This window comes from Pelecanus crispus, chromosome 5 (genome assembly GCF_030463565.1).
Source record: "Pelecanus crispus isolate bPelCri1 chromosome 5, bPelCri1.pri, whole genome shotgun sequence".
NCBI lineage: Eukaryota > Metazoa > Chordata > Aves > Pelecaniformes > Pelecanidae > Pelecanus > Pelecanus crispus.
This window is the reverse complement of record NC_134647.1, coordinates 35544333-35557121: the sequence shown is the minus strand read 5'-3', so window position 1 is coordinate 35557121 and position 12789 is coordinate 35544333. Positions and strand designations below refer to the sequence as shown.

General features: G+C 38.9%; 1 protein-coding gene across 4 annotated transcripts in view; it reads left to right on the top strand.

The window, feature by feature from the left end:
- The window catches only part of MYO1B (myosin IB), a 98421-nt gene that overhangs the window by 29548 nt on the left and 56084 nt on the right, over positions 1-12789 (top strand). For all 4 annotated transcript variants that reach the window (XM_075710049.1, XM_075710047.1, XM_075710048.1 and 1 more), the window contains exons 3-5: positions 4694-4788; positions 7909-8013; positions 12300-12346. In XM_075710049.1, the coding sequence (XP_075566164.1) occupies positions 4694-4788; positions 7909-8013; positions 12300-12346 (247 nt within the window). The remainder of the gene's footprint in view (positions 1-4693; positions 4789-7908; positions 8014-12299; positions 12347-12789) is intronic.

The following is a 12789-nucleotide window of genomic DNA, read 5'->3' as shown; positions in this document are numbered from 1 at the left end:
GTAGCAAATGAGTTGGCAGTTGCAAGCCAAGATTAAGCAACAGATGTTTTAAAATGGGGACTGAGACACTCAGAATCAAAGCAACAGCCAGTGAAGATGGGGTGAAGGGAATTGACTCAGTGCATGAGAAAAGCAATTGGAGGGAGTTTAAGATAGTGTTAACTAATTACTGTTAATTGAGAATGCTAAGGGAAATAAGAGGAGGAAAGAAGTACTGACAGCTGGCGAATACTGATCCTTATGATTTTGGCTTAAAGGAAAAAGATGGTAGAAGAGAAGAGCTGCTCCTGTGAGCTGAATTTAATGACAATAAGAGCAAGGTTTTTACCCCGGTGTAATTGTGGGTGCAATCTTGAGTGTTGAAATGAAGCGCTAGCCATTGATGCTTGTTTTGGGGTGAGTGAGTGGGAACCTTGGGCCTGTCTCTTCCTGACCCTGGTGTTTTGTTAGAGCATAGAGATGCTGTTGTGCTGCTGAAAATTACCAGAGCCCTTTGGAAACCCCCCTTGGAGGCCTATTTGCTGTATCCCTTTGTTAGAAGTTTTGGGTTAGGACTTTGTGACAGATCTGGCCATCTGGAGCTGTGTGGCTGAAAAAGCTATGCTATAAAAAAGCAGAGCCTTCTTACTGAGCTAGGTGTGGGTGGCGTTTCAATTTCAAATTGTTTCTATACTTAAGTCTTAGCTAAAAGAGAACTCCAGTAAATATTTCTGTGTTTGTTGTGGTAGGCAGATGTCGTCTTCTTTCATGAAAACCTAAAAATCAAAGGCGAGCTTATTATAAGGTATGGTAAATGACACTGCTGACACACTCACCAGCTAATTGAAAACACATGGTTTATAACTGCTTTTTATACTACAAACTATTCTAAAATTTTACTTAGGCTCTGTAATTGTGAGGTGGCGCAAAGAGTGGTATGTGGTTTAAATCTATAGTTGCAAATGTTGACTTTACAGAGCCATGTTTCTTAATGTTGCTAAAAGGACAAGCATAGAAGGATTCTTTGTGGTCTACGTATCATTAAAATGTGTTAAACTAAAATGACCTTAAATGAAATTATTTAATCTGTTTGTAACAAATAGGGAATAGCATGAAATTATATTTTTGGAACAAATAGAGTTTGAACCAAAAGACTCAAAGTTGGGGTTGTTTTTTATTACAAAGGTAAAAGGCAGTAATAGATAGGAAGGACTCTGAGGTGTAATAGTGTGCCATCAAAGTCGACACGACAAATTAATAGATCTGTCCTTTTCTTTGAGCTAAAGATCTTTGTTCAGGCTCTGACATAAATGTGTCTAATGCTGTTTATGCAATGCCAGAAAGACAAAGAAATCTTATTTAAACAAATTCTTGGTTATGGCCCCTCCAATTGAATTGTTGGAGCAGCGGTTGAAATGTCAGAGGTAAATTTTAGAACACTTCTACTAGGTAAGTTTTGATAAGTATGTATGCAAAACTTCTTTTGAAATGAGTCAATTTTTTTTTTTCTTTCGTCTGTAGTAGATAATAACTGATATACTTGTGAAGCATCAGGCTTTGCTGGGTTGAGTAGAAGGTTGGAGGAAAAGATAATGTATGCCAAGCATCTCTGATTAGATTGGATAAAACCAGAACTGGATGGAATCCCACTCTCTTCTCCAACTTCAGAGGTCTCGTTGCAGTATTAGGCTCTCTGTTTCTCTGCTGAGGGAGGAGAAAAAGCATGATTTGGTGTTTTTAGCTATGTGGTGCAGGCAGCATTAATAAATACATCAGGCAGTAAAATATATTTTGACAGAGGCTGTTGGAAAACTAAAATTCAGTGTATTAGAAAAGATGAATGGTTCCTAAGCTGATTAACTCATAACTCAGTATATCAACAGAGAGAATACTTTCTCTGTGCTTGATGCTGACTTCATTTTCCGGTGTGAAACTACTGCCAAGAAAGTTGTTTCAACAGTGAAATACTTGTTGATGGCTGAGATTGTCTGAAGGACAAAAGGCACAGAATGAGCCATACAATCTGTAAGTTTGAAAACCGTCTCAGAGTCTTACCTTCCTGCTGAAAGCCAGTTTCCTGAATCAAACGCATGGAAACCATGGCATTAGTATTGATGTTCTCTCACATGGCCCCTGAATGGTCAATGCAGTTTTCTCTTTCCTCTTCATTCTCCTGCTTCACCGCCCCCCACCCCCCCCCCACCCCACCCCTTGCAAAAAGGAATGTAATGTGTGCTGGTATAAGCTTTTCTGAGTGCCGTGCATTGTACTCTTCAATTTACAAGTATATCTGCAGCAGCGTTCAACAATTATTCATTTCCTAAATATGTCCTGTAAGAGAGTCTGGTAAAGTGTTATTGCTACTGTAGTTTGGATTCTGGAGAGTAAAGTGGATGCCAGAAATTGTGTCATGGTCTCTGAGCAGCAGCAGAATTTTTTTTTTTTTTTTTTTTTCTCCAGCATGTTGGCCACATCACAAATTGACTTTGTTGTAATGCTAAAAACATTACAGCCTGCTGCTTTCTCATAAACACATTTTCACCTCCAGTTGAACTACTGAGTTCAAATGGTTCAATCATCATAGCAGTATAAAGTTTTGAGGGATCAGTCTTAATTTGGGTTCAATGGTATATGTATCAAAAGGAGTTAATGACCTTTGATCATGGTTGTTAAGTGGATGGCCCAAGCATCTGTGCAGAGAGAAGAGTTGTAATTTAGTGCCTTAGACAATGCAAGTTGGTGAGAAAAGCAGTGAGAGAGATGGGGCCCTGGATTGGTCATACAACTAGACAGGCAGATGTGCTGCAGGAGAGAAGAGGACAGGAGGGACACAGAGGGGGGAATCAGTGACATGAGCATCATTGGCGAGAACTAGGGAGGGAGGGGAAGGTGTGATTATTTAAGTAGTAAAGGAGCCATAAGGTATTTCATTTACCTATTTTCCAATCTTTTCAGAATACCACTCGCGTGGTATGCTGGTCTCTTGCAGGATGGCTGAGCTGATAACATGATGCAACCATAAAAACAAACAAGCAAACAAAACCAAAACCCAAATAAGCAAATATGAGTCTTATACTCATGAGGGATGAGGAAATATAAATGGTGTTATACAGGCATGTGATGATTAAACTGGGGACAATATGACATGTTCTCCATAAACTTTTTGGGGCAGAGAAGCCAGAAGGAAGAACTGCCTGAGCTAAGGGACAGTGGTAGCAAAAAAGAAATAAGTGTGAACTGTTTTCAGTATATGTAGGTTTAATGTTTGACGCTTTCAAGCTGCAGCAATAGCAGTCTCTAGAAAAGGCTCTGCGTGGCTCTCACTACTTGCCTTGTGTTGTCCATGCTACCCCTAACTAGTTTCATTACAAAGAGCTTGCTTACCTACAAAGGGGCTGTGGTTGCCTGTGAAAGCACTATATGGCTACGTTATTCAAAACAAATACTTGATCTATTTGTAGTTATCAGCTGAATGCAAAGCTCCTGAACTGTCATAGAATAAAGAATCAAGTTTCTAAAAGGTGCATCGAACCTGCAACGATTATGCATTTTATATTGATCTGAGAGTTCGTTTCTGTTTTTCATACATGGTTTGTTTACTGTAAAAAATAAACAGTACCCACTTTTAAGTACATACAAACACTAAGTATTTTACTAGGTGCAGTAATCTAACAAAGCTCTTGGTCTGTTGAATGGATGTTTATTTCATGTAAAAATATGCCATGTTTGGCTAACAGATTTTTTCTTTAAGTTGTGTAATGCAAGTGTGCCTTTCTATTTGGATTTTGCTTTTACGTCCTTTTTCAGATACTACTTGCTTAAGTTTTTCCAAGGGATTCTGATGCTCAGTTTCAGGAGTCCTTTACTCCATGAACTGAAAAATGCAGTTGAAACAAAATCAATACTACTCTTTCTCTGTGTCAAAATGACTACTAAAGAAAACTAAATATAAGTAACACATCTGCATTTCTCCAAAATATATGTTGCTGCATGGCAACAAAGCACCTCTGGATTCAAACTGCAGCCCAGTAGTTTCAGGGTCATGGTGTTCTGAACTCCATGGAAAGACATTTTTGGTACAGGAAAGCTGTTGGTTCTTACTATGTGCTTTAATTTCACTACATGACATCACCCTTGCTGGGTTAAGAACACACTTACTGGGAAACACTGCTGCATATTTATGCAAAAGTCCAGCAATACCCGAATGCTTAAAATGCTCAATATTTTATAAGGTTCTGAGATGTCTTCATACTTTCTGGAGTAGAAATTGCAGCTTATAGTATTGTTAGTGCTCAGGATTCTCCTGTTCCCTTTTTCTTAAATGTCTTCAGACAAAACACGCCCTGTTGATGCATTGACATTTTGTTCAATGAAGATTGCTACCTAAGTTTGCCTGAAATTTTGTGAATTTGTTTTGAGCTTGCAATCTTTAGAATAACTTATAGATTGTGCTTGCTTGTCGCTGGAGAAAGTCTAAATAAGCCACTGAGAAAAAGTATCCATTTTGCTTCTGTGGGTCTTTATATTCTGAAGAGTGAATGCTTCACCACTTACAGAACATTAGGACTTGGGGTTTTTTTGTTTGTGTGGTTTGGGTTTTTTTGTTGTTGCTGTGTGTGCTGTCCCCCCCTGCCCTGGGATGTGAAGGACAGATTGTAATTATTGTTGGTATTTGTTTTATCTAATTCTCAGTTGACTCTTTCTTACTTTGCAGCTTTGCTCTGTCAGATGAAGCATACAGATCTTTAAGGGACCAGGACAAAGACCAGTGTATCCTTATTACAGGAGAGAGTGGAGCTGGAAAAACAGGTAATAAGCAGTTTTGGTCTTATTCAAAAACATTCAGACTTATTCAGAGTCTTGCAAAGTGATGCTAGCATCTGTAAGAGTTGAGAGATACTGGTATCTTTTTGTGCCTGGCAATTGCAGAAAATGAGTGCTGTCACACTTGTTGCTGTAGGTGTGAACTTACATAAACTAGTGTTTTTTCACATTGTCACCATGATGCAGTCCTATCGTGTTTTAATACCGTATCCTCATCAGTATGCAAAGTCATACTAAAATAATGCCGGTTTGTGATAAGATTACTGCAAGGGCTAGAAAACTTTTAGGCTCTCCCTGTGGGAAACATGAAGATGGAGAAAACTGAATGCTCTTGGTCTTCTAGACTGGAAGACAATCCTTTGATACTTTTGCATGTCTCTTAATAATATACATTTAAACTGGATTATGCCATTTATCCAAGGAAAATAAATAATAGTAGCTGATTACTTTGGAAATTTCATCAGTCTTTTGCATGCTGTGCTCAGCTGCAATTCTAAGATTGGCTTGTGTACCAGAACTCTGTGTTTCTCAGGCAAAGCTGAAATTACTTTGAAAATGACTGCTAATTTTTAAACTGGAATGGTAGAAATCAAGTGAAGATTGCATAACTGCAGAACATTTTAGGTAGACCTTAAAAAAGAGAGAAGCCAGTTATTTTCTGAAATAATTTAAAACTGAGGTGACTTCCAAAAGACACAGTGGGTAGGAACGCATACATCTGTTTCCATGTAATTTAAGGGATTTTTTCCTTTGAATCTGAGAAAATGTGGAGCTTTGTATGCTTATACTGAGCAAGACTTAAAGTGGGTAACAAGAAGCTGCTTTCCAAGCCTTTTGTGAAAAAGTGTAAAGCGTAGCCTTCATCTTTTTTTTTTTCTTTGTCTGATTTGTGACGTCCAATTGAGAGGTCTTGAAATCTTGTAATATATCTTTTTTTCATTTCAATAACATGAAAACACATGTGTGTTCAGTAAAAGTGTATATTAAAATAATCAAGTCTTGATTGTTAGGGATTCTGTCTAGGAGTTCAAACTTTAGAAAGGAGTTCTGTAGTGATGTAGTTTAATGCCTTGATTTCCTCAGGAACTGTGAATTATCAAGCACCTCATACAACTGAGGTCCACCTTTTATTCATTTATTTATTCAGCTGAAAGGTGTAGCAGTGGTTGAGTTTCTGAACTGCTCTATTTGTAGAGAATATTCTGGTAGATTCAGATTTGTATAGAGATTTTGACTGTTCTGTAATTTTCATAGCCATATGGGACATAATATGAATTATTCCTTTATAAAGGTAAGTACAGAATAATACAGGGTTTGAAATTCAACTCAATAATCGACTCGGAATCTGTGCTATTCTCTCTCTAACATTTGATGTAAATACTGTTGCTGAAATGGGGCTATTAGCTGAGAATTCAGGTTTCCATTGAAAAAAAAAAAAAAAAAAAGCGGGGGGGACAGGGAGGAAGCTCCTGGAGTTGAGGAAACAAACTTATTAGTACAGATCTTATATAACTCTGCTTTAGAGTTTTGGTAGCCAGAACACTTGACATGTTTAGGCTGGAAGAATTGAAACTGAATTGCTGTCAGTTGGGTTTTCTTATTTACGTCCAATTTTGTTCTTTTTTCACTGCACATTTATATTGCTAATCGATAGTAACATTGTGGAAATCTTTTTAGATGACAAGGTGATGATTCCCTTCCTGGTGTCTTTATTGGACCAAACAGAGTTCCTAATAAAAGAAAGGGCCTTCATTTTCTTTCAGGGATGTTCAAAGCCTATCTTGAAGTCATTGTGTGTTGTCTTAAGGCATATTATTTTATAATACCTTATTTGCGGCTTCAGTGCTTTCTTGTCTCAGTGATTGAGTAGCTCTACTTAAAGATGTTGGCAGTTTTAGGACATATTTCAAATCAAATAACTTGGTAATTCCAAGCTCTGAAGGGAATGGTTTCTTAAAAATGAAAGCTGGGTTTGAGATGTGATTAAAGGAGATGGGAGGCCTTATGGACACACCTATAGTTCTTGCTCCTTACTTGCCTCCTGTGTTGCAGGTTTGCTCAGTTTTCTCTATGATATGGGATAGTAACTTAATTCTAGCGAACAAAGTTGATTAAATAGGAAAGAATCAAAATCCAAGGGGTAGCTTCTTGCTAGTCAGTTCTTTCCTGAAATGAAACCCTTAAACTTGTAACAGATCTCTGAAGAACAAGTAATGGGGTTTTTATGACCACTGCGTTGAGTTGATAGGGATTCCAGCTGTTAGTAATTACATTGTATATCAGTTGATATTGCCTCAAATTTCACTATCTTGCATCATCCTAAACATCACAGACTCTGTTTATAAACAGAATCTTCTTTCAGCTGCTCTTTGTCCTGACCAGCAAAAACATAAGGGTTGGATGGATTATTTAATATTTGTTTCTGTCTGTATATGGGTGATTGACACCCATATGAACCCAGCTTTAAGAGTCCAAAAATTGTTCCAGACTTTGTTAAAAGTTTGTACCTTCAAATTAGTTTAATTGTTTAAATGAATGCTTCACTTTCTCTATTGATTATACTTTGAAACAGACTGCATAATGTTGTGTGATTTTTGAATTGCAGTTACTCATTTACTTGTAGTGTACTTTGCAGTTGTAATTACATGTGTATAGTGTTGTATGTTTACACTTGTGTTATTGTGTATCTGCTGTTAGAAACTGATTGCATTTTCTGTCTTGAAACTGCTTATTTTTTCAGGCTATATAAAAACATTTCCAACATGTCAGCTAGGGAGAATGTTCTTTCCTTACTGAATGCTTCTTACTGAGGCTAAATGAAAAAGTAGCAGTTAATGTGCCATATCCACTGGTGGCGGCTTTAGCTTGGGAGGGCTTTAGGTATTTAAGTCAATAGGACTGCTGATATAGTGGCATGGGTCTCATAGCAGGATATGCTCCTTTGTCATTTCCAGATGGTACAACAATGTAGAAGAAAACTGAAATGAAATGTGGTTACAGTTCCTGTCTGGCATGGTGAAAATGTGATGGAGATTGATTCTACAAATCATTTTATAACCTATTTGCCAATACTTATCACTGTTTTATTTTGCTCTTCCCCCACAGAGGCGAGCAAACTTGTCATGTCATATGTAGCTGCTGTGTGTGGAAAAGGGGCAGAGGTTAATCAAGTAAAAGAACAACTTTTGCAGTCAAATCCAGTTCTTGAAGGTAAGAATCTCATAGAGCATGTATGAGTGTATTACTTTTGTGTGTACCGGCTTTCCTGCTGAGCTGGTTTGGAAAACTGTATCTGTTGTTGTTCCGTTGTTATTTGGTGTCCAAAAGCATAGGAGATGCTTTCTCTGAAGACAGCTACAAGATTTTGTTCGGTTACGGAGGGGTTTTCTTGATAATACGAGGAACTACAGGCCTGTCAGCCTGACCTCAGTGCCGGGGAAGGTTATGGAGCAGATCACCTTGAGTGCCATCACGTGGCACGTACAGGACAACCACATCATCAGGCCCAGTCAGTGTGGGTTTGTGAAAGACAGCAGGTCCTGCTTGACTAAGCTGATCTCCTTCTATGGCAAGGTGACCCACTTAGTGGATGAGGCAAAGGCTGTGGATGCTGTTTACCTGGACTTTAGTAATGCCTTTGACACCATTTCCCACAGCATTTTTCTGGAGAAACTGGCTGCTCGTGGCTTGGATGGGTATAGTCTTTGCTAGGTTAAAAACTGGCTGGCTGGCCAGGCCCAAAGGATTGTGGTGAACAGAGTTAAATCCAGTTGGCGGCCGGTCACAAGCAGTGTTCCCCAGGGCTCAGTATTGGGGCCAGTTCTGTTTAATATCTTTGTCAATGATCTGGATGAGGGGATTGAGTGCACCCTCAGCAAGTTTGCAGATGACACCAAGTTGGGCGAGAATATTGATCTGCTTGAGGGTAGGAAAGTCCTACAGAGGGATCTGGACAGGCTGGATTGATGGGCCAAGGCCAATTGTATGAGGTTCACCAAGGCCAAGTGCTGGGTCCTGCACTTGGGTCACAACAACCCCATGCAATGCTACAGGCTTGGGGAAGCGTGGCTGGAAAGCTGCCTGGCCAAAAAGGACCTGGGAGTGTTGGTCAACAGCCGGTTGAATGTGAGCCAGCAGTGTGCTCAGGTGGCCAAGAAAGCCAACATCATCCTGACTTGTATCAGAAATAGTGGGGCCAGCAGGGAGGTGATTGTGCCCCTGTACTTGGCACTGGTGAGGCTGCACCTCGAATGCTGGAGCGTGTCCAGAGAAGGGCAACAAAGCTGATGAAGGGTCCAGAGCACAGGTCTTATGAGGAGCAGCTGAGGGAACTGGAGTTGTTTAGCCTGGAGAAAAGGAGGCTGAGGGGAGACCTTATTGCTCTCTACAACTACCTGAAAGGAGGTCATAGCAAGGTGGGTGTCAGTCTTTTTTTCCCCAAGTAATGAGTGATAGGACAAGAGGAAATGGCCTCAAGTTGTGCCAGGGGAGGTTTAGATTGGGTACTAGGAAAAATTTCTTTACAGAAATGGTTGTCGGGCATTGGAAGAGGCTGCCCAGGGAAGTGGTTGAGTCCCCATCCCTGGAGGTATCTGAAAGATGTGTGGATGTGGTGCTTAGGGACATGGTTTAGTGGTGGACGTGGCAGTGCTAGGTTAATGGTTGGACTTGATGATCTTAAAGGTCTTTTCCAACCTAAATGATTCCATGATTCTATGAGAAGAAAATTGTTTCCCTTATGAAGCGAGAGCTTAGGAAGTTAGGTCATATTTCCCAGACTCCTCATGCTGCTCTCTGAGGGCATACCCTTTCTTAGCCCTGCCTTGATGATGCTTGGCTCTATCAAAAGACTTAACTTCAGTTCAGTCCCTCTGATTCATTTCCTTCCAAATTATATTATTATAGTCTCTAGTAAACAAACAAGCCCTCTAAAGCATTATTTTTCTTTTAGGAAAAAAAGCAAGTGAAGAAACAGATCTTAGAAGAAACTAAGCCAATCCATATGCATGCATGTTGTTCCCTGAGACTTATTGTTCCCTGGGTCTGCTGACTCTGTTGGCCTGTCTTCCTGACCACTGCCTTTCCTGCTCTCCTGCTCTCCCATGAAAGACTTTTTATTTTTTAATTAGTCATTTTAATTTAAAGATGTTGGCTGCCAGAAACAGGATCTTCATTTTTCCTGGAGATAGGATATATGATCCTCAAAGCTTGCAGTTTTGTCCCATTGTCTAATAATGGCCTTCAGAAGTGCCTTGGTTAGCACTGACTTATTTAGGTCTATTGTGTTGATTCCTGGCTCAGCCTTTCCCACAGTTCTCTAAGCTATTGTGGTGCCGAGACGAATTCACATGACTGCTGTACAATAATTTTGCATTATGGACAGATGATATGCAGTGTTTGTAAGACTGTTGAGTGTCAACGTTTTATTTGTTACCTAGCTATCTATACATATATGTGAGGATTTTGAGTCTATAGGGAGCAAGCACTCTACTTATTATACAAGTGAGAACAGAGCGGGGAAATAAAAAAAAAAAGAAGGGGAAGGGAATGCAAAAGTGGGCTGAGAGCAGTGGTGAACTGGATGGGTAAAATGTGGTCATTGACTGTACACAGACCAAAAATTGTAAGCAAACATTTGTAAAGAAAGGGTGAAATGTTAAATTTTAAGAATAATAAAAAAGCTGGATAAGCCTTTCTTTGGTGATCAGATATGTTCCACTTAAAGCTGAATTGGGGGGATTGCAATCTTCCATTGTTTTGGATTCACAGTGAAGAGCTGTGTTGCTTTTATCACTGTCCCTGGAAGGCAGATTTCAGATGTAGACAGAAATAGCATGGGAATTATGGAGGCTTTTCTTGCCAAAGCTAGGTTTCTGCTCAGGGACTGCCAAATTGATTGGATTGCTTTTCCTTTGTGAATCTTTGTTTTAATGCAAGAGGAATAGAGTAAGCTTACAGAAGAGTGCCTTATTATTTTAAGGTATTATTTATTCTACATGGTGCAGTGGTAACTGCTTTTTGGAAGGTAGGCCACTGGATTACTCCACGAGGCTGCTGAGCAAGCCTGGCTGCTTATATACATTTTAGACAGAAATTAAGCATTTGTGGTTAGTTTTGTTTTTCTTTGGTTACGTAGTTCTGTTTCAGTCGAGCTGCAGTGCAAGAAAATGACATAAACGTTACATATGCATAATTTATCTTATGGGCATTATTTTTTTTTTTTTAAGTACAGTTGCTACTGTAAATTAACTTTTAGAAACAATGAACTTAAGGGAAAACTGAGGAATGTGTCTTGTGCTTTATAATAGAACGTTTGTGCTTGATTCTGTGCAGTTATAAATGACTCTACTGTTCAGCGCTGTGTTTAAGAAAATGCAGCTCAGAGATTTGGTTGTTGAAAAGATGATTTATTGCAGGGCATAAAGATTTTAAAAACAATTCTTTCACTTATCCTTGGCCTTCAAGAGCAACAAACTTTCCCTTTTGGCTTCAGTTCTTTGATCAAGAATAAGTCTACTCATGCAAGTTTGTTGAAGCCTAAAAGCATGTACTTATTTCTGTCCAAAAAACATTGACTTGACTTGATCTTTGAAAATATATATTCTGTATAAATAGATGCTAGGATAAATAAAGTCTCCTGTTGGAGTAGGAGTGCCATACTTAATAATGCAGGGGACACTCCTGTTTGACTCGGGGTGCTTTGACCTTGTGTGATGTTAAGAGCTTGAATTGTCCTCCAGCCTAAGTTCTTGTCCTGCCTATATTCTAAGCTGGTGGCTGCCCATCTGAACATGGCCCTGGGAAGTCCTCTCTTGGAGAGCTTTCATTGTCAGAAAACTTGAGCTAAAGAAATTAAAACCAAACTAGTTTAGTTCAAGCTGAAGAGAGTGTTTTAAACTTTCTTTGTAAATCAGACATTTCAGCTGATTAATATTCAGCTTAAGCTAGGATAAATGTGTTGGAATGGTGTAAATAAATCGGTTTCAAAGCATTGATTAAACTGTCCTATGCAAACAATTTTTAAGTGTCATTCTGTAATTTCTTCAGTGCTGGCCTCCATCTTTTACCATCTTCAGTTCTGGGAACTAAGATTCATTTCTTCCTCTGAGTTGAAAAGAAAGAAGTATTTCCTATATTTAAAGTTATTTGGGTAATAAAAATTTAAATTTGATGATTCAAACCCCAAGGTTATATGCTCAATCCAGGTGCAGTTTTGTCCTTGAATCATCTCCCCTTGTATGTTTTTCTTTGACTTCTGTAAATAAAGGAAGTGTTGAGACAAAGCTGCTTTGGACTTCCATAGGTGTTTTCTCATTTGTGATCTTGTCTGTCACACTGTGTCTATCCCCAGTGACTGATACCCATGCAATGAATAGGGTACTGTTTCTCAGAAGTCTATGATTCCTTTAAATATATAAACAGTCAGAGATAATTTAGCATTTAAATATTTTTTACTGATAGATTTGGTTGTTATATTTGTTTTTCTCTTTCCCCAGCTTTTGGAAATGCCAAAACTGTGAGGAATGACAACTCCTCTAGATTTGTAAGTATTTGCTTCAAGGCTGAATTTTAATTTATTTTAGGGGAGCATGTTATATTGTTGGCTGTTTCTGTTTTACCTGGTATCAGCCATCAAGGCATCTGTAAGGAGGGAATGACTAATTTGGAGAGAGAACTTTCTTGTAGTTGCCTGAGGACCGTGATGTTTGGAGAAGGCAAACACCTTCAGTAGCAATGATTATTTCATTTTGTACACTTGAGCATGTTCTCCTTCCCCAATGTGTTAGTAGTGCATTATTAGCAGGCACTCCTGTTTTTAAAAGATGTTTCACCACCTTGTCAGAAATCTTGTTTTCTGATGTGGGCGTAGAGTTCTATGCAGAATCAAAGTAGAGGTTAAAAAAAATTAGGATGTGACAGTGTGTGACCGGATGAAAACATAATTACAGTGCAGCTGGATTCTTTAATTTTCTGGCACTGGTGGCT